General features: G+C 35.6%; 1 protein-coding gene across 1 annotated transcript in view; it reads right to left on the reverse strand.

Moving 5' to 3' along the window:
- Positions 1-4,812: 4,812 nt before the first annotated feature.
- Positions 4,813-22,241, reverse strand: part of txndc16 (thioredoxin domain containing 16) — a 45,969-nt gene continuing 28,540 nt past the window's right edge. Inside the window, exons 17-19 of the mRNA XM_087290206.1 lie at positions 19,610-19,779; positions 19,323-19,513; positions 4,813-5,420 (exon numbers count right to left, since the gene is read on the reverse strand). Coding sequence (XP_087146332.1) covers positions 5,200-5,420; positions 19,323-19,513; positions 19,610-19,779 — 582 coding nt within the window. The 3' untranslated portion in view covers positions 4,813-5,199. The remainder of the gene's footprint in view (positions 5,421-19,322; positions 19,514-19,609; positions 19,780-22,241) is intronic.

Raw genomic sequence — 22,241 nt, forward strand, 5'->3', positions numbered from 1 at the left:
AAAAAAAGATTCAACTTCTGCTTCAGACTTTCCCCTCCAACTTGTACACATCAAATCCCAGAACTGCGTATTGCTGTCATTGCATTTCAGCTTTAATAAGCCAAATTATCACAGCTCAAACCCACAAGAAAAAAAGGAAATTGCATGTGGTGGAACTTCCAACGTAGAAAAGAGAATTAAAAACGTGCTCACAGTCACATACCTTACGTTAAAACAGATTTGCAGCTTGATGTAGAAGAGCTGAGATTTAATTACCAAATGTTAAATGCCAGATTCATTATAAAGGCTTTGAGGGTTTTTTTGTCAATAAAATCACCATCATGTCACATCACGTCTGTCCTTCGGTCTTTAGAGTGGTCATCCTTTATTTCTTTAAAAGCTAAATGGCACTTGGGAAAACAGAAATTGCTAGCCTGAAGAGTCTCAGCACAGAGTCATTTATTGATCAGGCTGTTAAATCCTGATTACTAAATCATTCAAACTTGAACCTATACATTGGAACACTATGGAACTATAGGATAAAATAGAGACAACTTTATCTGGATTTACCATTACAATATATTTGTATATAGTGATGCGCAAATTATAATATATAGTGATGTGCAAACCACCAACTGATGATGCATTTCTTCTAAATTGACTACAATAATGTTATTTAGAGAGTGTAAAATGGCAATTGTAATATATAATATGCTATATATTATCAAAATAAAAAAGTGCTTTCAGACATGTTTATGTTAATTGTTAGACAGCAAAATACCCATGTTTTAACTTTGGAATAGTTAAGAGATACATTTTTGGTTAATAACCTTGATTTTTCTTAGAAGATCAAACTGAAATAATGCATTCATTCTGAAAGTCAACCTACTTCGTGGCTGTACATATAGATAGAGATTAATCAGCAGCAACAACTCTTTGGACTAGAATATTGCAACCATTTGAGGTCAGATGTAATGATAAAACTAATGCAACAATAATTTCGGAAAATATTTTACTTGTCAGGTCTATGGATAGACATCAACAACAACACTGCCTCAAAGGTCAAGGTTTTGGCATTTAACCTCTGCCACTCCAACATCATTATACCAACTTGAGAACTGAGGAGCAGTCAGTCAAGAATTTTAATAACACCAAAAGCCAGATATTGCAAAAGATTAACAATTCCTGTTGTGCAGTTTTGTTGCATCTCTAGCCTCGGTTTGCTGTAGTCATCTGACAGGAGAGTCATTAGTGTGTTTCATGCTAGTTCATCTGATTTGAGGTTTTACAAGTTCAGAAATGCTCTTCTGCAGATTTTAGAAGTGATGGGAGGTTATTTGGGTATCTGTTGTCTTTTTATCTGGTTAAACCTTCTGGTCCTTCTACTCTAAGCTCTGACATCAAACAAATGTGTAAAAAAAAAAAACACAAATGTAAAATGTATGGTAACAAATGGCTGTGGCTGCCAGAATTTTACTGTTAAAAGTATGGCAGAAACCGTCAAATATTTTTCTAAATAACCATAAACAACCGTATTTCATTCAGTGAAGTTTATTTCTAAACTAATTTCGAGAGGATCACGTGCTTATGATTGCTTGCGACTGGACCCGCATTATCCATTTAATCACCCACAATGGCTTTCTTGCTTGCGTTTGAAAACACCATCGGTTGGGTTTAGGTGAGGGGGCGGTCGGGTCAGTCGATATCAATCTGATTTATTATGCACAAGCCGACAGACGTACATGGTGGCCTCTAGTGGATTTGTGAAAACAAGAATTGCAAGACAACATGGTCCAGGGTACATATTTCTTGGTTCTCAAAAATATAGCCCTGGGCACATAATTCAAATTGCTTACTTTCCATATATAAATAATACAATGCACATAAATGACCACAAATAATCACAAATTTAACTCTCAGGCAAAAAGCTCTAATCAGTAATTTACTCTTCAAAACTTACCTACAGTTTCATAATTTATAGCGCAAACCATTAAAGAAACAACTACAGGAAATTCAGAGCGTCTTTTGATGTGGTTGATTCCTAAACGCATGTTATTCTGATGTTTTTCTTTCAGGGGGTCAGAGGGGTTAAAGCGACGGATGCATCACCGTCAACAGACTCCTTAAAACATTCATCATTCCAGACAAGAGTAAATGAATAAAACATAAACCCACCACATCCTAACCAACACCAATGATCTCCATAAAAGCTTCTCATTGATTTTTAAAATCAACATTGTATTCAAACTATGAGACCATCTCAAAATCTAATAATACGTTTGTTAGTGCAGATTTCATCCAAGTTTCCAAGAATTTGCATGAAGATCGATAGGACCACATGAGCTTCTAGTCAAAATCAATACAACATAATCTCTCCCTGTAGTGCATTTTCTTAGTGACTACACTGGGAGCTAACGTCTGGAATCATTTCTTACCAGACGCTGCAAGATGAGTCCACTAATGCTCATAATTGTGCTACGATAATAGGCAACAAGTTCGACTTTTAAGCACTGCCTAGTACTGAACTACAAGGAATGTACAAAATGATGGGGGTTGAACACTGTTTAGAAGCATTCAGCGTATTTCAATTCAAACAAAAGAGTTGTAAAGACAACCGTGGCACTCAGAGTATATCCACATCACCCTTAGTACAACTGTTCAACATCCTGCTGTGCCATAGATCAGTGTTTCTCAACCACGTTTATGGAGGACCACCAGCACTGCATGTTTTGGATGTCTCCTTTGTCTGTCAAACCAATTATAGGTCTTTCAGCCTCTGCTAATGAGCTCATGATCTGAATCAGGTGTGTTTGCTTAAGGAGAAATGGAAAATGTGCAGAGATGGTGGTCCTCTAGGAACGTGGTTGAGAAACACTGCCATAGAGCAGCATTGACATACTTTTACATTAAACTACATTATACAAACATAATTCCAAATCATTGTTAATGTGTATAACTTCACTCTGGGCTGGAAGATTGTGTATTGTACCCATCTTTTTACAAAATTTGGTGTTACCGTTAACCACACCGTAAATGCTGTGCTAAGACTGTGCAGATTTGAACACATATGGAAGTTTAAATTATATGCATGTGGATTTTACGTGTAGTGTAGCGGTGGCTTTTGTTTTAGGACGGTGCCCCCTGCTGCACTGGAGGATGGACTACACTGGGTGATTTTATTCATGGGTTTCTTTTTATTTCTCTTCCTGTGTCTTGAAGAGATTGTAAACCCCAAATTTTTAATTCTGTCATCATTTACTCATCCTTCACTTAATCAAAACATATCCGAGCTTCTTTCTTCTGTTGAACACACGAGAACATATTTAGTAAAATGCTGGTTGCTGGCACCTATTGACTTCCGTAGTAATTTTTTAAAAATTTCATCCATGGAAAATTTTATAGAATTTATTCAATTAATAATCATTATATATTGTATTTAACTAATAATAGTTATTAGAAATGTCTCCAATAGCTGTAGTTCTGAATTTATTCAAGAATATTACCAAATAGAGACATTATTTGGTAATAATAATTATTTTGTGCTTATTAAAACATCATATATTATTAAGAAAGTTTACCCCAAAATATTTTTTTAAATCATCAAAAGCCACAGGTAATCATGTTTTTTTTCTCATATAATATAATATAATATAATATAATATAATATAATATAATATAATATAATATAATATAATATAATATAATATAATATAGGCAACGCAGTGGCGCATTAGGTTGTGTTGTCGCCTCACAGCGAGAAGGTTGCTGGTTTGAGCCTCGGCTGGGTCAGTTGGCATTTCTGTGTGGAGTTTGCATGTTCTTCCTGCGTTCGCGTGGGTTTCCTCCGGGTGCTTCGGTTTCCCCCACAGTCCAAACACATGCAGTACAGGTGAATTGGGTAGGCTAAATTGTCCGTTGTGTATGAGTGTGAATGAGTTGTATGGTTGTTTCCCCGAGATGGGTTGTGGCTGAAAGGGCATACGCTGCGTAAAAAACATGTTAAATAAGTTGCATTCCGCTGTGGCGACCCTGGATTAATAAAGGGACTAAGCCAAAAAGGAAATGAATGAATGAATGATAGAATATAATATGATAAAATATGAAAGAATTTTACCAAATATGATATAATATAATATATAATATAATACGATGTAATATAATAGATTATAATATGATATAATATAATATAATGATATAATGTGATATAATATAATATAACTGTAAATGTACCAGTAGCTGTTGACATGCATTTTATGTAATCTTTGTTGGCTTGGCAGCAAGTAAATTAATGGCGCATTATCATATTTAGATGAATTACCTCTTTAAGGACCATGATTATTGGGACTCAACTTCTCATTAAAGCACCATTTTTCTTAAATGTAACTCTAATGTCCAATACAGAAGCTCAAAACAGAGCTAAGGAAAATATGTAAGAAAATAGGTGCCTAAATAACTGTTATGGAGTTTCCATGACGGCTTTAACGTTGACCTCATCTATGCATCCAAGCACATTCCAGGGATCAAATTGCATGACCAAAAACACAGTTATTTAAGATGTTCCTGAAAACATCTGCAATAGGGTTTAACACTAGATTCAGCTCCTAGAAAAACACGAAAGACTTATTTCATAACTTTGGTTTGCATTAAAAAGTAGTTCCACCCTCGTTAAACGTGACGCTAATTTACTTTAACAACACAATCAAAAAAAGATGCAGCCTCTTTCCGCTTTCAAGTCAGACTTTCTAGGATGGTACGTTAAAAAAAAAAAAAAGAAAAAGGAAAAATAAGCCAGTTGCTGTTCTTTCGTGAGTGAATAAACACACAATGTAGGAATTTTACAAATGTCACCCATATGTGTAGCTCTGTATTTGTACAAAACGATTACCAAACAGGCACATGCTGTACGAATTAGAAAAAAATTTCGCATAAAATGTTTACATAAAGTCTTTAAATAAATAAACGCACTCTCAAAGACTAAACCAGATGCACATATATAAAGTTACAGCACAAAAATGTAAACTATCCGCACGTATGCTTGATTTGATTTGGAAAAGTCCATTTGATTCGCAAAAAGTAAGTGTGATACGGACATATTGATGTATAAACACTTTCGAAAACAACTGAATGATGTTAACAGCACTTGCAAAGTGGAATCCAGCAGATGTCAAGCAGTCATGTGAAATGCTTACATAACCCCTGTTGCGGCGAGAGGGCTTGATGTTATAGTTCAGAGTGCCTGCGAGGTGCTTGGGGGTTTGCTGATGGATGTGGGCCCTGACTTTGGTTAGGGGTCACATGATTCTGCTCTTTGTGGTTTTCTCTGCCCCCATTCTTCGTTTTAGGAGCTTTCTGTGCTGCGTAAGTCGGCGCTTCTTGGTCCATTATTGCCAAAAAGTCAAAGAATGGCACAGGAGGACCCCATTTCACATCTGGAATCAAGCCTGAAGGAACAGAAGAGCAAAAACGGAGAATGAAATCGCTGTCAAACTCACAGTTTCAAGAAAGCCTATGACGAAGAACAGAGGAGCTTGCATGTAAGTTGTCGAGGAAATGCTCTGCGTACATGCTATTTGACAACAAAAGCACAATTAGGGAGTCAACAATGCTTTATACCTGGAAGGTTTATTAATGAGAGTGGCAAGTGGTTCCAGATGTCTTAGTGTGGAAACTCTGAAAATGTAAACTAATCTACTGCGATTCTTGCGAAAACAAAGCTAAATGCCGTAACAGACTCCAATAAAACAATTTGTGACAAATGTGTTTGGCTATATACTGAGGATTAGTCATTTTTTATGAGTTTAAACATTGCTGAAAGTACTTTCACAGTCCAAAAAGAGAATTTTTAGGTTTAGTAAGAATTAAAAAAAAAAACAATCAATACTTTTATTTATTAATTGTAGATTAAATTAAACATTCATACTTTTTGGTTCAGTAATGATAAAAAAAAATTAATTAAAGATGGATTAAATGGACAAACATCGACCATAATAATTGCAGTTCCACAAAAACTATACTTCAATATGCATAAAATTAAGAAATATTCTTACACAGCAAATAATATTTGAACTGGCTGAGAGTTATATACTGAGTTATATATACATTTACTGAGAGTTGGTCATTTTAATGAGTTTAAACACTGCTGAAATGTACAGTCCAAAAAGAGACTTTCTTACTAAAAATGTCTTCTAAAGTTTCTATCGGTCAAAAAATACAGTACTGTTTAAAATATTTAGTTCTGTAAGGATAAAAAAAAGAAATTAATAATTTTATTCAATAAATATTTATTAAAGTGATAAGGATTTAAAAGTTTTGGTTCCATAAGGATCTTTAAAAAATAACTTCATATTTTTATTCAATAAAAATAGATTAAACATTGACCGTAAAAATTGCAGTTGCACAAAAACTATACTTCAATATTCAATTACATCCCAAGTCCAGGGGAAAATATGATGAAGGAAGGTTGTGGGAGGTGAATTTTTCACACTGCAAAACCCAATAAGTTAAAGTAACTCAAACCATTGGAGGAAACCGATTGCAACAAACCATTTAAGTTCAAAAACAAATCATAATGAGTACTGTGAACTCAATCCATTTGAGGTAAACTAAGCAATTAGAGCACAGTAAAACCCAATAAATGAAGAGAACTCAAACCAACTGAGTACTGTAAAACCCAAAGAGTGAAGTCAAACTGTTTCAGGAAACCGATTGCAACAAACCAGTTGAGTTAACTAATCTATACAAGTACTGTGAAATCTCATTACTTTAAGTAATGAGGTATTTAATTAACTCATTACCTTCAACACTGAGTTCAAAACTCTTTTCAAATGAGTAGAATTAACTTTCAGTACATTTTGAGTTAACTACACTCATTTCATTTGATAAAGTTGACTGTTGGGTTTTACAGTGCAGAGTAAACAAACAAACAAAAACGTATGCAAAGGATTACCTTCGGTCGACAACCAAACGTGGACACTCAGTTGAGAGTAATTGAATAGATTTATTATATTAAAAAAATGCAATTTAAATGAGAATCTCTTCAGGGTGGCCGCAGGCCAAAATAACAAACAAAAGATTCTGCAAAATAAATAAACTAAATAACTTGTAAGTCTTTAAAGAAAAATACAGGTAGTTTACTTTCCTCTCTACACATAAACCAAGACAAAAGTAATCAAATAAATAGGCAGGCCACCCCGTCAAGCTCAAACTCTCAAAAAGTTGCAAGCATACATGGACATTTCAACAAGAATAGAGTTTGGTTGTCAGCCAGAGGGGTAGGTGAATCCAGGAGCTTTCCACTCCCAGCAACCGTCGCACCACAAATCAGCTCCTCGAACTCTGCCGGAAGCTCTCTTTTATGGCTCTCTGCGACTAGCAGCTAATCCGATCACATTAAAATAGGAGCCTTTGAGATAACAGAAAACAACACAAGTAGGCGGGAAACAGAAAAGGACACATGCAATGAGCAACAAAAACAAATAAATAAACTTTAGTCGTAACAATTTATAAAAATAAGACAAATATTTTAAAAAACCAATTAGGCATATTTGAATTGACACTGAACACTAGAGCAATGACGCTGAAAAATCAAGGGAATAAATTACATTTTAAAACATAATAAAAAATTTAATTCTAGTGAAAACTAAGCTGAATGCCGTAGCAGACAACAATAAAACAATTTGTGACAAATGCTATATACTGAGGGTTGGTCATTTTTATGAGTTTAAACACTGCTGAAATGTACATTCACAGTCCAAAAAGAGACTGAAAATGTTGCTAAAAATGTTTTCTAAAGTTTTTTATGGTTAAAAAAAACAGTACTGTTTAAAATCTTTGGTTATGTAAGGATTAAAAAAAGAAATCAATATGGATCAAATTGATAAACATGTAAAAGTTTTGGCTAAGTATTATTTAAAAATAATTTAATATTTGTATTCAATAAAGATGTATTAAACGGAAAACTATATTTCAATATTCATAAAAATATGACAAATGTTCTTACAGACCAAATAAGCATATTTAAATTGGCACTGAAGACGTGACTAATCATTGGTCCTTTGGTCAGGGTGCTTTTTCAGTTACAGCTGCACAGGAGTGGAATTCTGTCCTTGGCAGCATCAGAGAGATAACCTCATTTAATATATTCAAAAAACATTTAAAACCCTGGTTTATAGAGAATCAGACGTGTCATCATTCTGATTAAATTGAAACTAGCATGTTTCCTATTGTGCCCACCATCTTAATGATCTGTTGTTTAAATGTGTTTCAACTATTTTTATCTCAATTACAAAATGTTGGTGTTTTAGCTTAATTTGTAAATATTCTCTTTTAACATCTATATGACCATGTCTATTTTAGTACTTTTTAAATATGTTTGATAGATTGTATAATTTTTGTATTGTTTTTTCTAGGTTGTTAATGGACAACAGATGAAAAATAGCCTTCGGGCTAATTCTGGTGCATTGGCAGAAATGCTAATTAATGTACACTGTCCCTGCCAAATAAACAAAATAAATAAATAATGATGCTGAAAAATCAAGGAAATAAATTACATTTTAAAATATAATAAAAAAGAAAACAAAGCTAAATGCCGTAACAGACTCCAATAAAACAATTTGTGACAAATGTGTTTTGCTATATACTTACGGTTGCTCATTTCATGAGGTTAAACACTGCTCAAAGTACATTCACAGTCCAAAAAGAAACTGAAAATGTTGTATCTACTGCTTAAAAAATACAGTACTATTTAAAATATTTAGTTCAGTAAGGATTAAAAAAAAAAAGAAAGAAATCATTTTATTCGATAACAATGGACTAAACTGATTTAAAAAAAAACACTTTTAATTTAATTAAAATGAATTAAACTGATAAACATTGACTGTAAAATTGCAGTTCCACAAAAACAAATCAACTCTATTTCAACATTTATAAAAAATAAGACTTTTTCTTACACATCAAATAAGCATATTTGGATTAGCACTGATGACTGCAGAAATGATGTTGAAAAACCAACGCAATAAGTTACATTTTAAAATGTAATAAAAAAAAAAAAAACGGCAATTTTAAACTGCAATCACATTTTGCAATGTTTCAACGTTTACTGTATTTCTGGCCAGATGAACGTGGTTTTGGTGAACCTAAGAGTTGTAACCATCTAACACAGAAGTGTTAGATCAGATATACTGGTTCTGCTGTGTATATGGAAAATACACTGCTGGAAAAGATGGAAAATATGCCTAGACAGTGTTAAAGTTTCCTTCATACTGTGAGAAATAATTGCAGATTCCTTTCTTGGATGCAACTGGAAACTATTTTCCAGTCCACTGATAAAAACATGATGCCTAAAATAAAAAGAACCACACACTAATGCCAGGTTTAGACACGATATCAGCTTGATTCTGACTGTTATTTAAGGGACTAAGTATGTTATGGAAGAAATTACTGTTTTGTCTCATATTGCAGGTTCCAAAAGGGTGTTTTCACAGTTATGTCATACGGGAGAACAATCTTTGTTCTACCTTTCAACAAATACTTAATCAAAGAACATTTAAATAATTTGAAGAACATTTCTGACCAATTATTTAGCATATTTTAAAGAAAAGCTTACTTAATTTTGACATTTTCAGAAAGAAAGACATTCATTTTTACTGGACAAGAATATGCTTCTTGATTTAAGAATTTGTTAATATTTGGCCAAGAAACAACACAAACAAATTCTCTCAGAAAAGTATTGTTTTGCACTGAATGTCTCATCTGGAATGCTTCACAAAGTCCCAACACACTGAGAGTTTTGTTTCGGTCCTCCATGACAGGTTCAATCACGTCTGTGACACTGACCAATAAAAGCTCTAATGGACTCATGCGAACATGCCAAAACAAAAGAGAAATGATGGATCTGGTGTTGCTAGGTAGACTTGCCCAACAGAGTGTCAACTTTTGGGATTTCTTTGTTTTTTTGAGGATTTTCTAACAACAGCATGTCCAGGTCAAAATACCCTGCTTTGGTAGCCATTCTTTGTTTAAGTTCCCTTCTGGAAATGATTTGCTACAGTTTGTCTGCCTTCTCAATGACATCACACACATACCATTGAAAACTGCAAGCAAAGACTAGTTGGAAAGCAACATGTTTCTTGTCCGTGGCACATTAAGAATTAGAGATAATTAAAAGAGAGGAGTAGTTAAGCTTACATATCTATACTGGGTTTACTCTCATCATATCTACAGAATTACATTTGTAAAAAGCCTGTAGTCAAAGGATATTTACTGTCTGTTCCTAAAGTGCGGACTGAGATGGGGAAAAAGGCTTTTAAATACGCAACACCTTTTGCATGGAATAATCTACAAGCAAAGTTGCAGTTTTAAAAGTTGATTTTACTAAATGCTTTTAAAAAGACTACAAAAGATTTATAAGTTGAAACAGGTTGTAGATGTTTTGAATAGTTTTTCAGTGTGGTTCATGTTAACTGTTTTTTTATTTGTTGTTTGTTAGACCCATGTGACATGTGCACTGCCTGATCTTGACCAGGACGCTCTTGTAAAAAAGATTTTTAATCTCAATGCGTTTTTCCTGGTAAAATAAAGGTTATAATAATAATAATTATAAGTGTGGCAAATTACATACAGTATTTACATACATATGCCATTTTAATAGTATTCTGTAGTACAAGATTGTACTCAAAGAAAATTTTTTGATGTTTTTCCCTAGACCAACATTGAAATACTGTTATTTAATTTATTACACGTAGTTTACTCATATCTTAAATGTGTATTTAATGTGTGTTTAATCTTAAATTTATATTTATCTTATTTTTTAAAAGGTGCATATTCTATAAGTACAGGCAGATGATGCTACAGCACATGTGCAGACTCCAGTTTTCATCTTATGCAAAAGCAAAAAGATTTATTGGATAATCATTACCTATTAAGTAAAGTAAATTCTTCTGAAAGCAAAACAATTACTTTTCCAAGCGGTTTCAAACACCTTATCCAAAATCTAAGCACTTTTAAAACCTTGAAAACAGTAGATTAATATTTAAGCATTTTCAAGAATTTCCAGCTCCTGTACGAACCCCTGATTTAATAAATAAATTCCTTGATTCACATCAAAAAATGTTATCTACATTAATTAAAACTATGTGTTATTTCAAGCTGAATTTGGGTTAAATTTTTACACGCCCAGTTGTTGGGTTAATGTTGAGTTATACATTTTAAAAAACAAACAGCAGTTATGATTTTCACTTATTTTCCCCAAATTTGGATCGAAATAACCCAGCATTTTTATAGTGTAACAAGATTATCCAGTGGATCTATCTCATTAAACATCTCAAATATTATTTTAAACCGATAGTTCATCCAAATAACTATTTACTCACCCCTAAACTGGCTCTAAAACCTTTAAAAATCACGAAACACCAAAACACATTGTTTGAGATGTTGACAGCCATATACGTGTCCCACGTTGCTAAAAACCCTATTAGGACACACGTTTCACTAAAAAGTGAAAATTGGTTGTTTTTGCATTATTTCAAGCAAATTCGTTCTTCCGGTCTTAAAAGTGCAATTAATGCGCTCAATTGTGAATGAGGTGCAACTTCATTAATTCGCATGATAGCTTCCAAGACTGTCCTTACCTGTTACAGTGTTTACAGAGATTCCACATTGTTGCCAACTGTAATTAAAACAAGTGGAGGAAGAACTGTTTAGAGACATGGGTCGTCAGTAATGCGTTTATATATGTGCTGCAACAAAGGTTTTGTTTTCAATTCCCAGAGAGCACAGCTGAACTCACGTGTGGATTACAGTGGTCTGCTAACACGCCACAAATATACGTTTGTAAGAAAGATTTTTTTTAACCAAGAGCTTTTCACTTGTGGAAATGGTAAAAACTGGGTTTGCTACTCGTTTTCTTTTAAAAGACGTCACACTTTTAAAAGACGTGGTTCCAGTTGGTGTTGATTGTCCTGTCTCTACAGATTTGTTAAGTATGTGATCAGTGTTCTCTGTTTATGTTTATATAGAAGCAAAGTTAGTTGGTAGCAGTACGTTTTCAGTTTTTAAAGACATCGCTTAGTCAAAATGATTTGAGTACGTCAATATCACTACAATATTATGGAGTGAAAGATCCGCTGTAAATGCTGCTCTTTGAATGTAAACATGTAAATACCTTAATCAAACTATTACAGTCATGTTGGATTTTCACCGCATTTTGTGACAGGATAGTCTATTATACACACACAGCTTTCTTACGCTATTACATGTAAGTTACCGAGAAATGCAAAGGTTTTTTTTCGTCTCATAAGGCGTGCGGTATCAAACATTCTATTATAACAACACTCTTCCAGAAGTTCCTCGCAACCACTATCTCGTTTGTCATGGGGGGCATGCATGAAATGTGCCTGAATGAAAGTAAAATTGCCAAACTGCAGTTGAAGTCGACAAATTAATAATTTGGCAAATAATTTGATTACTGATGTCCATTTAAACATAGGCCCCGTTTACACTAGTGCGTTTTAGTTTGAAAACGCATAAGTGTTGCTACGGTTACGCCATCCGTCCACACTACGCCGGAGTTCTCGAGCGCCGAAAACGGAGCGTTTCGAAAACGCTGGAGAGGCCGTTTTCATTCTAAAACGCTGCTGCTCCGTCTCAGTGTGGATGGGGAAAGACGGAGACATCTGAAAACGGAGGCGGGGCTGCAAACGTTCGCCTCTCTGATTGGGGCTTTTCCTCAATATTAAGTAGCCTAACACACACAGTTCAGTCTCACATCCTCTTCTTGTAAGTTAAGACTTCGCAAGTTTGATCAAGGCTGCAGTCTCCCTCCCTCAGTTTGATATGGAAAACATACCGAGGACACGGGTAAATCTTCAAAGGGAACAGTGTACTTTATAACTTCATTCACATCACCCTGGCTACGTTGTTTCACTTTCTCAACAATAAAATGTAAACATGATTTAAGGAATTGCCTATTTTCTTTTTAATATTAGCAACTTAACAGACAGCAGAAATGTTGAGGCGTCGTGCTGCATATATGAGCGTCATCTTCACTGTGTGGATATTTATAACAAAACGGAGCCGATAACAACTGCCTCCTTTCAATTTCAGTGAAAATACGAAACGCACCCTCTCTTTTGCTGAATATCAGTTTTAATAATCGATAATTATAAAAGTATAACATACAATAAGTTTATACATTGTAGGAAATAAAGGCAAGCGATCAGTCAATGTACCTGGATTAATCATTAACTTATCTTTGCGCTTAACCAAAACATGTTACCCGTGAACAAGTAGCTTAATAGATTCCAATGACCAAAGTCAAGGAATTGGCCTATGTCGTTAGATAAAGACAACAACATGAATGAAATATCACGTTTAGCAAATATAGTGAGATTAGATCCAGCGGGAGATGCGTGATGAGCAGTCCGACAAGCAGAGCTCTCATCTGGGTAGAAATGCTGGAGCGCTTGCCCGAGAGTGTGTGTGTAGTCACGTGATGTGCGTTTTCAGCGTTTTGGTGTGGACGGAGAGCAGTTCAGAAACGCTGGGTAAAACGCGAGTGTGGACGCGGATCGTTTTCATTCTACAACGCCGTTTTAAAACTAAAACGCACTAGTGTAAACGGGGCCATAGTCACTGTCTTTCTACCCTGCGTCTGTGTGTTGTTTTGCCTCCGTGAAAATCAGTGTGTACTCAACCTGAAACTCCCCTTTTCATGCAAACACTTCCCTCTTCACCACTTAACACTCCCACCTAAACATAGCTGGGACTTACCCATTTTCCTGACTTTTTTCAAACTAGAGGTGTGAAAACACCCTGCTGGGACAGGGGGGTTTGTGGCCCTTTAAGAGTTTCCTTTTTCTGTTGAACACAAAAGAAGATATTTAAAAAACCTGTAACCATTGGCTTCCAAAGTAGGACAAGTCAGTGGTTACCAGTTTCCAATATCTTTCAAAATAACTATTCAAAATAAAAGCAAACTCAAACTGGTTTGTGACAATTGAAAGAGGAGTTAATGATGACAGACTTTTTGTTTTGGAAGAACTATCTCTTTAAGGCTTCTGCAAACACTTAAGAAATAGTCCATAATCAAAATAACATTGCATGGTTACTTCCTAGAAATTTCTCTCACAATCATTTTCCAAAACATCAGACAATATTGCTCAAATTCAAAATTACATGACATAATTTGTGATTGTGTGTGTTTATTACAAAGGCGATATGGTAGCTTAAATTCTGAAAGACGTTCATACTTCTACATATGAAAAGACAAATTCCGCACTATCACTACCGCTGCTCTTCTCGTGAGTCAATGATGCCCAGAGTCTCCTGGTATCGCTAATGTCTGTGGTGCGGTGGGATTAATCAGCCTGCTCACAAAATGCATAGCAACCACCAAAACAACATTGGTTGCTCAAATTACAGGAAAAGCGGACATCTGGGCCATCTGAATTATTTTGTAAATGAGAAATATATTGATTCCAAACACATTTTAGTGGTAATGGCCAAGATGAGCATCAGTATTAATATTGCCCGTACTTACAGTTAGAGGTTTTTTCCCATACCTCAAATCAAGCAGTTTGAAGAGATGAGGCGTTATATTACTTTTCCACGAAGTCTGACTTATTATTATCTGCTGGAGGACTATAAAACGGAGGATTTTTAAAATAGATTTACACTGAATTGAACGAGACTAGAGCTAGAGACCAGAATAACAGAAGTTATTGCTTTCTGGGCCAATAAATTAAAATGCTATATTTAAAAGGCATTGAAATTCAGGGGTTAGTGATATAGACAGTTTATTTTTTTATATATTTTCATAGCAACAGATGATATAGTGCAAAAAAGTAACTTGATTTTAACATCTTGTTGGATAAAATCAACTACAATTTTGATCAAGTTGATGTTTAGGAAAATATAGCTCTTTTTTGTGACATTACTTGTATTACTTTAAAGATATCATATCTTATAAATATAAATAGAAAATTCAATTTCATAGCAATGATTAACATTTACCGGCCACTTTATTAGGTACACCTTACTAGCACTGGTCTGGACCCCAATTTGCCTTCAGAGCTGTCTTTATTCTTCATGACAGATTCAACAAGGTACTGGAAATGTTCCTCAGAGATTTTGCTCCATACTGACATGATAGCATCACGCAGTTGCTGCAGATTTGTTGGCTGCACATTCATGATGTAAATCTCCCATTCCACCACATCCCAAACGTGCTCTATTAGATTGAGTTCTGGTGACTGTGGAGGTAATTTGAGTACAGTGAACTCATTGTGATGTTCAAGAAACCAATCAGACATGGTTCGTGCTTTATGACTTGGCGAGTTATCCTGCTGGAAGCAGACATCAGAAGATGGATACACTGTGTTTATAAAGGGATGGACATGATCAGCAACAATACTCAGGTAGGCTGTGGCATTGATAAGATGCTCAATTGGTACAAACGGGCCCAAAGTGTGCCAAGAAAATATCCCCCACACTTTTACCTCACCAGCCTGAACCGGTGATACAAGGAAGGATGGATCCATGCTTTCATGGTGTTGATGCCAAATTCTGACCCTACCATCTGAATGTTGCAGAAGAAATCAAGACTCATCAGACTAGACAACATTTTTCCAATCTTCTATTGTTCAATTTTGGTGAGCCTGTGTGAATTGTAGCCTCAGTTTCCTGTTCTTAGCTGTCAGGAGTGGCACCCGGTGTGGTCTTCTGCTGCTGTAGCCAATCCGCTTCAAAGTTGTACTTGTTGTACATTCAGAGATGCTCTTCTGCATACCTCGGTTGTAATGAGAGGTTATTTGAGTTACTGTTCCCTTTCTATCAGCTGGAACTAGTCTGGCCATAACAAGACATTTGTGCTCACATAACTGCCACTCACTGGATATTTTCTCACTTTTTGAACCAGAAATGAAAAGGACTTTTATTTTGAACTTTGTTATATTTAGTAGGGATGCACAATATTTGATATTTTACTTTTTTTTTTTTTTTTTTAACTCTGGCTGTGCTAACGCTGATATCTTTTCTGCTGGTGCATTTTTGAGAAGTGTTCATTTTTAGGTTTATGATTTTTATTCCCCACTAATGATGGCTTCTCACAATAAATTAAAATCAGACTTGTGATTGATCTATCTAGGAACAAATCATCCATTAAGGTCAATCTTGTTTTCCTCTCCATTTTATTAGTTTAAGGCAGAAGACGAGTTTGGCGCGATTTTTTGCTTTTTTCAGACCAGCGCAACTGTAATTTTCACGTTTTGCGCCAAATAGCAAATCCATTTGCACCCATGGGTGTTCCGGTCTAAAAAGGAGTTGTGTTAAGGCGCATTGTTGGTGTGTTGCATTTTTAAAGAACTAAAAAAGGCCGCGCCATTGACCAACTAAAAGTTCAGCAAAGAGCGCATTAGTTATACACCTATGCAGGTCCAAACGTTTACACATTGCTTAATACTCACAGGATTTACAGCAATACACAAATACCTTTTCATATTAAACACATTAAAGGATTAAAATGTTACAAAAATTATTATTTTCTACATGAATATAAAATCCACTGCCTCCTTGCCTTCTTCATCTCGGGGGGCTTTTTCTGTTTTTCTTGAAATTTGCGTTTATGTAATGTTATAATAAGCTGTATTATTTATATTTTTGTTTTAATAAAAAGAAGTTTAGATTTGTCCACCTGTCAGGTTTTGGAGACGTCTGCATCACCATATGGACATAGGAATAGAATGTATGTTTGGATATAACTCAGTTTTTTGACCACACTTTGTTATTATTGTTGATTTATTCATTTGCTGGAAATTAGAACTGGATTTAGAAATAGTTTTGAAACAAATCTTTGCACTTAACAAATTCAAAAAATATATAGGCTAATAAATGTCCTCACAGGAGTGCGTACAACACCTTATCCATGCAAGTAAAGAAGTAAAGTAAAGAGTAAAAATAAAGAGAAAGTAAGGAGGCCGAATGGAGGAGGCTCATTCTTTATCCTCATGCTGCAGATGGACTGTTAAACAGTTTTCTTGTTAGTGTAGCGTTCAGCTTTTTTCATTTAAAAAGTCTGACATATAAATAGCAAATGCGCCAGAGCGCGACACAACTGACTCTTAAAGGGAATGTGAGATGAGACTCTGATTGGTTTAACGCAGTGGTCACCAAACTTATTCCTGGAGGGCCAGTGTCCGGCAGATTTTAGCTCCAACCCTAATCAAACACACCTGAACAAGCTAAACAAGGTCTTACTAGGTATACCTGAAACAACCAGGCAGGTGTGTTAAGACAAGTTGGAGCTAAACCCTGCAGGGACACCGGCCCTCCAAGACCGTGATTCGTGACCCCTGGTTTAATTCATGTTACACTGAAAACACACCCATAACTCATAAAGAGAATAAGCACAACCCTGTTAGACCGTGTGCCAGGGCACAGAGCATATTTGGACCTGGGGGAGGCTGTTAGTCAGCAGAGACTTTAGAGCTACACTAGTGATTTATCTTACTAGGGGAAATTGTACACAGAGTTATTCTGTACTGAGATCCGCAGCTTTTATAAAGATTACGTCAGATTGCTGACCGGATCTTGTTATGAGTGCTCCAGTCAGCACTTCCTTAAGTGTCATGAGCAGAATCTTGCTCAGGGTAACGCACTGCCCAGGAGGTAGCCACACCCACTAATTTACATGTCACTGTACACACAAAAATAAAATCTATAACAGTAAACAATTTATTCTGCAGTACCGGTATATACAATCATACTGCCCAGCCTAACTTACAAATGTAAAAAAACAAATACTAAAGAGGGGTATTTTTGCTATCATGATTTGAATTTTAATTCTTAAAACAATGATGATATAATTGTACACCATAACTAGTACACCAACTCAATCAAAATGCCAAATAAAAAGCGTGTGTGTGTGTGTGTAGACCGAAACCTTTCTCTGGTCACACAGAAAAGAGGACAAACCCAGGAATGAGCAATGGAAAAAAATGGACTATATCACACAGTCACACATCTAGTCACTGTTACACAGACATTGTAATCAAACCTATGGGACCATACAACTATAATGTGTCTTTTCCACTACCAAGAGTCAAAAAACAGCACATATATTGGTTCCAATAGCAACAGGACATTTAATCACAATTAGACTAATGCTTCAAGGATGATGTGCAGACAATTGTATTTCCTCCGCATCTCACTGGCATATGAAATTTTAGAAGTATCTTCTGATGAATAAAGTGCTTCATCAGTCCTCACAAAACACACATTTTATAACCGACAGACTGATGAAGCCATTTTTTTTTAAATCTGGAAATGCAAAAAGCTGCCAAAAAATGTCCCCAGGCCCCCCAAGAGTCCAGCAGAAGGTTTCAGGGAAATAACTTTATAATAATAACAACAATCAGACACAATTAGGGCCAACGGTTTCCTCTCAGATTCATAGGAAGCAGATGGGAGATGCTGAGAAATGGGTATAAAGCCAGAGCAGGTTTTGAGAAAGAGACCATCTATCGTCAGAATGGAGCGCTGTGTCTTTGGGGACGTCTGAATGAGAGCGCGTTTTGGAAGGACATCATTGGAGCTGAGTGCTAGATCTGAGTGATTGGGTTTGTTTCCACCACAGGCAACAATAGGGATTGTATTAGGGGAAAAAGTGTTGATGAGGTTGTGAATGGACAGGGTGTGATCTCGTGAATACTGGTGCATGTCGGAGAACTCTGTGCCAGCATTTTCAGGGGCATGTGATGATTGATTAATGAAACTTAAACCATGTAAGAGGCATTGCCAATGAATACAAGGACACACTTTTGTCGAAATCAAATATAAAGTATTGTGAACAGCAGAAATAAGGAGGTATGAAGAAAGTGTTACACTGTAAAAAATATTTGTTCATTAACAATTTCCATATTTTGTGATTTACATGCGTATTCTGTTTATTTACAGCTGTGAATTGCATTATGGGACTTTGATGTCTGCTCTGTCGACTTTTGATGTTGAAAATTCATCTCTACAGTTTAACAAAGGTACTTTTATTGACATTGAAGTAGTTTGAAATAATATAACGTACGAAAAATAAGTAACAGAAAATGCTTATGCAGTTTATTACAAGGTTTTTGTACTGGAATTTACACTATATATATACATATATATTTATAAATTATATTTTCTGTTTGTTTTTAATAAAGAAACTGATTATGTATTGTAACAAATTCTGAGGCCAACAAAGCTGTTATAGTGTTTAGGACTTTTGCACAGTATTGTACCTTACATAATTTCATTTGGTCTTTTTTACTTTGTTTTTTTATTGTAAATGTCTATAATAAAGCTACAAGACTCACCTGCTGGTTGTTCATGTCTGTCTTCCACATCATGAATCCACCGCAGGATATTTTCAGCCTTTAGGGGGCGCTCAGAGGGGAAAAGAAACACCTCTCCTCCAGTTTTTATCTGCGAAATCACCAAAGATGGAAGTGGAGGAACAAAGCCCAGATACTTCTCCAGGATGGACCTCCCAACAGGTGTACGACCACTAAAACAATTAAAGCCCACAGCAGAGAATTAACAAAGGGTTTACTAAAAATAAGCATGGCTTTGATAAATGTGTTAAACAGATCATGCTTCTCACAGATGGATCCAACAGGGTAAGAAGAAATCCAGCTGTCCAGAACCCAGCAGTTGGTTTATCTCTGCTAAAGACCTCGTGCTCTCTGTACTCTCCTCTTTTCCGATAAAAAGCAGCAGCAAAGGTTTCTCAAGCTCCAAATACCAGGGAAGATTCTCCACTGTCAGTTCAGGCTATTATGGGAACACATAACATATTTTTTAGCTTGTTATTAGTATTTTTCCAGTGAAACAAAGAGACTTCAAATGCATACTGTGTGGAAGGTTCATGCAAGATTCACAATTCATCCTTGCATGCTTCTAGTAAGATATAGATCAAAGAAGGCTTGTTTATATTGCTATATAACTAGTGTCTATTTAATTTTAAGTACAATTATCATATATAATATACACATTTGAATTAGCTTTTAAATTTATATTGGATTAGTTTAAATTAAAATTTTACATCTTGGTATATTTTTTTACTTTTTTTCTATAATCATTTTGCTGCCTTTAATTTATTTTTATTTATATTATTAACATTGCAATTTAGTTAATGTTTGGCAATTAAAAGTTATCTACTTTTTTAATCAAAATTTTAAAAGGGATTATTTGTTTTGTTTACTAATCTACAACACTATAATAATAATAATAAAATAATTATATATATAATTACATTAAAAATAAATAAATAAAATATTGCAGCTGTTGGACAACATAATGTACTTTTGAGGCTTCTTTAGACTAGTATGTAGTTGTTTAGATGGCAACTACGCAGTTTATTTATAAGCATAGTGCCTAATTTGGAAATATAGCGCATCAGTATCCATCAGCCTGTCATTGAGCAGAGCCGTCATTTCTAACTACAGCTGATCAAATCATTATTAAACAGGTAAGTGACATTCTAATTTAATCTCCCTCTTTCGTATGTTTTGAAATTATACCATAGTTATTGTAGTGTATTGAGTGTGAGATGGGACTCACATATCAGGAATGCATGTATTTTGTGTTGGCCACTCTCTGTATAACCCCAGTTACTGCAGACTAGTTCATTAAAAAGAAAGAAAGAGGAAATGCTTGCATGTGTTTAGCGTTTTACTTATTACAAACACAACTGTAATCTGGTAGTGCTTGTGCTGCTTTGGCTTTTCAGGGTTAATTATTGTGATCTCCCGATTGCAAAAAAAAAAAAAACGCTATATTTTGTGACGTCTGGATGGCTTAATGACATTAATTGTAATTAACACAAAACTTTACTTACATGTTCAGATATTTTTATGCTTGCAAAAACAGCTATAAGCAATGAGAAAAAACAAAAGAGACACTTTTGACAGAGTTCGAAGAGGTCAAGGACGACACACTGAAGTGGGTCAGTTTTCTGCTGACAATAAGGGAAGAAATGGTCCAGATGACACTTTTATGATTTTAATCATATTAATAGTCATGGCAACTATTACAACCGAATGCCTGGGAGTGTTATCTTCAGAGGAAGATATTCTACACCAGATTAAAAATATGCCTTTGGAGGACAACCCTGATGGACTGCCCAAATGTTACTGTTATATATATTTATTTATTTATTTATTTTTTATGTTAACAGCCTTATTCCAAAATGGCTTTCATTTTCTTGTCGCCTTAGTCCCTTTATTAATCCGGGGTCACCATAGTGGTATGACCGCCAACATATCAAGCACGTTTTTACGCAGCAGATGCCCTTCCAGCCGCAACCCATCTCTGGGAAACATCAACACACACTCATTCACACACACAGTCATACACTACGGACAATTTAGCCTACTCAATTCATGAAAAATCAAATGTGCATACGTATTCATAGCTTTTGCCGTGAAGCTCTAAATTGAGCTCAGGTGGATTCTGTTTCCACTGATCCTTCTTGAGATGTTTCAGCAGCTTAAATGGAGTTCACCTGTGGTCAATTCAGTTGATTGGACATGAATTGAAAAGGCATACACCTGTCTATATAAGGTCCCAGGGTTGACAGTACATGTCAAAACACAAACCAAGCATGAAGACAAAGGAATTGTCTGTAGACCTCCTAGACAGCATTGTCTCGAGGCACAAGGCTGGGGAAGTATACAGAAAATTTTTCTGCTGCTCTGAAAGTTCAAATGAGCACAGTGGCCTCCATCATCCTTAAGTGGAAGATGTTTGGAACCACCAGGACTCCTCCTAGAGCTGGTCGGCCATCTAAGCTGAGTTATCAAGGGAGAAGGGTCTTAGTCAGGGAGGTGATCAATAACCTGATGGTCACTCTGTCCGAACTCCAGTGTTCTTCTGTGGAGAGAGAAGAACCGTACAGAGAGGACAACCATCTGTGCAGCAATCCACCAATCAGGCCTGTAGGGTGGAGTGGCCAGACAGAAGCCACTCCCCGTCTAGAATTTGCCAGAAGGCATCTGAAGGACTCTCAGACAATAAGAAATAAAATTCTCTGCTCTAATGAGACTAAAATTGAACACTTTGAAGTAAATGCCAGGCGTTACGTTTGGAGAAAAGCAGGCACCGCACACCACTAGGCTAATACTATCCCTACAGTGAAGCATGGTGGTGGCAGCATCATGCTGTGGGGATGTTTTTCAGTAGCAGGTACTGGAAGACTAGTCAGGATGAGAGAAAGATGAATGCAGCAATGTACA

This window comes from Danio rerio, chromosome 17 (assembly GCF_052040795.2).
Source record: "Danio rerio strain M-AB ecotype USA chromosome 17, GRCz13ab, whole genome shotgun sequence".
Taxonomy (NCBI): domain Eukaryota; kingdom Metazoa; phylum Chordata; class Actinopteri; order Cypriniformes; family Danionidae; genus Danio; species Danio rerio.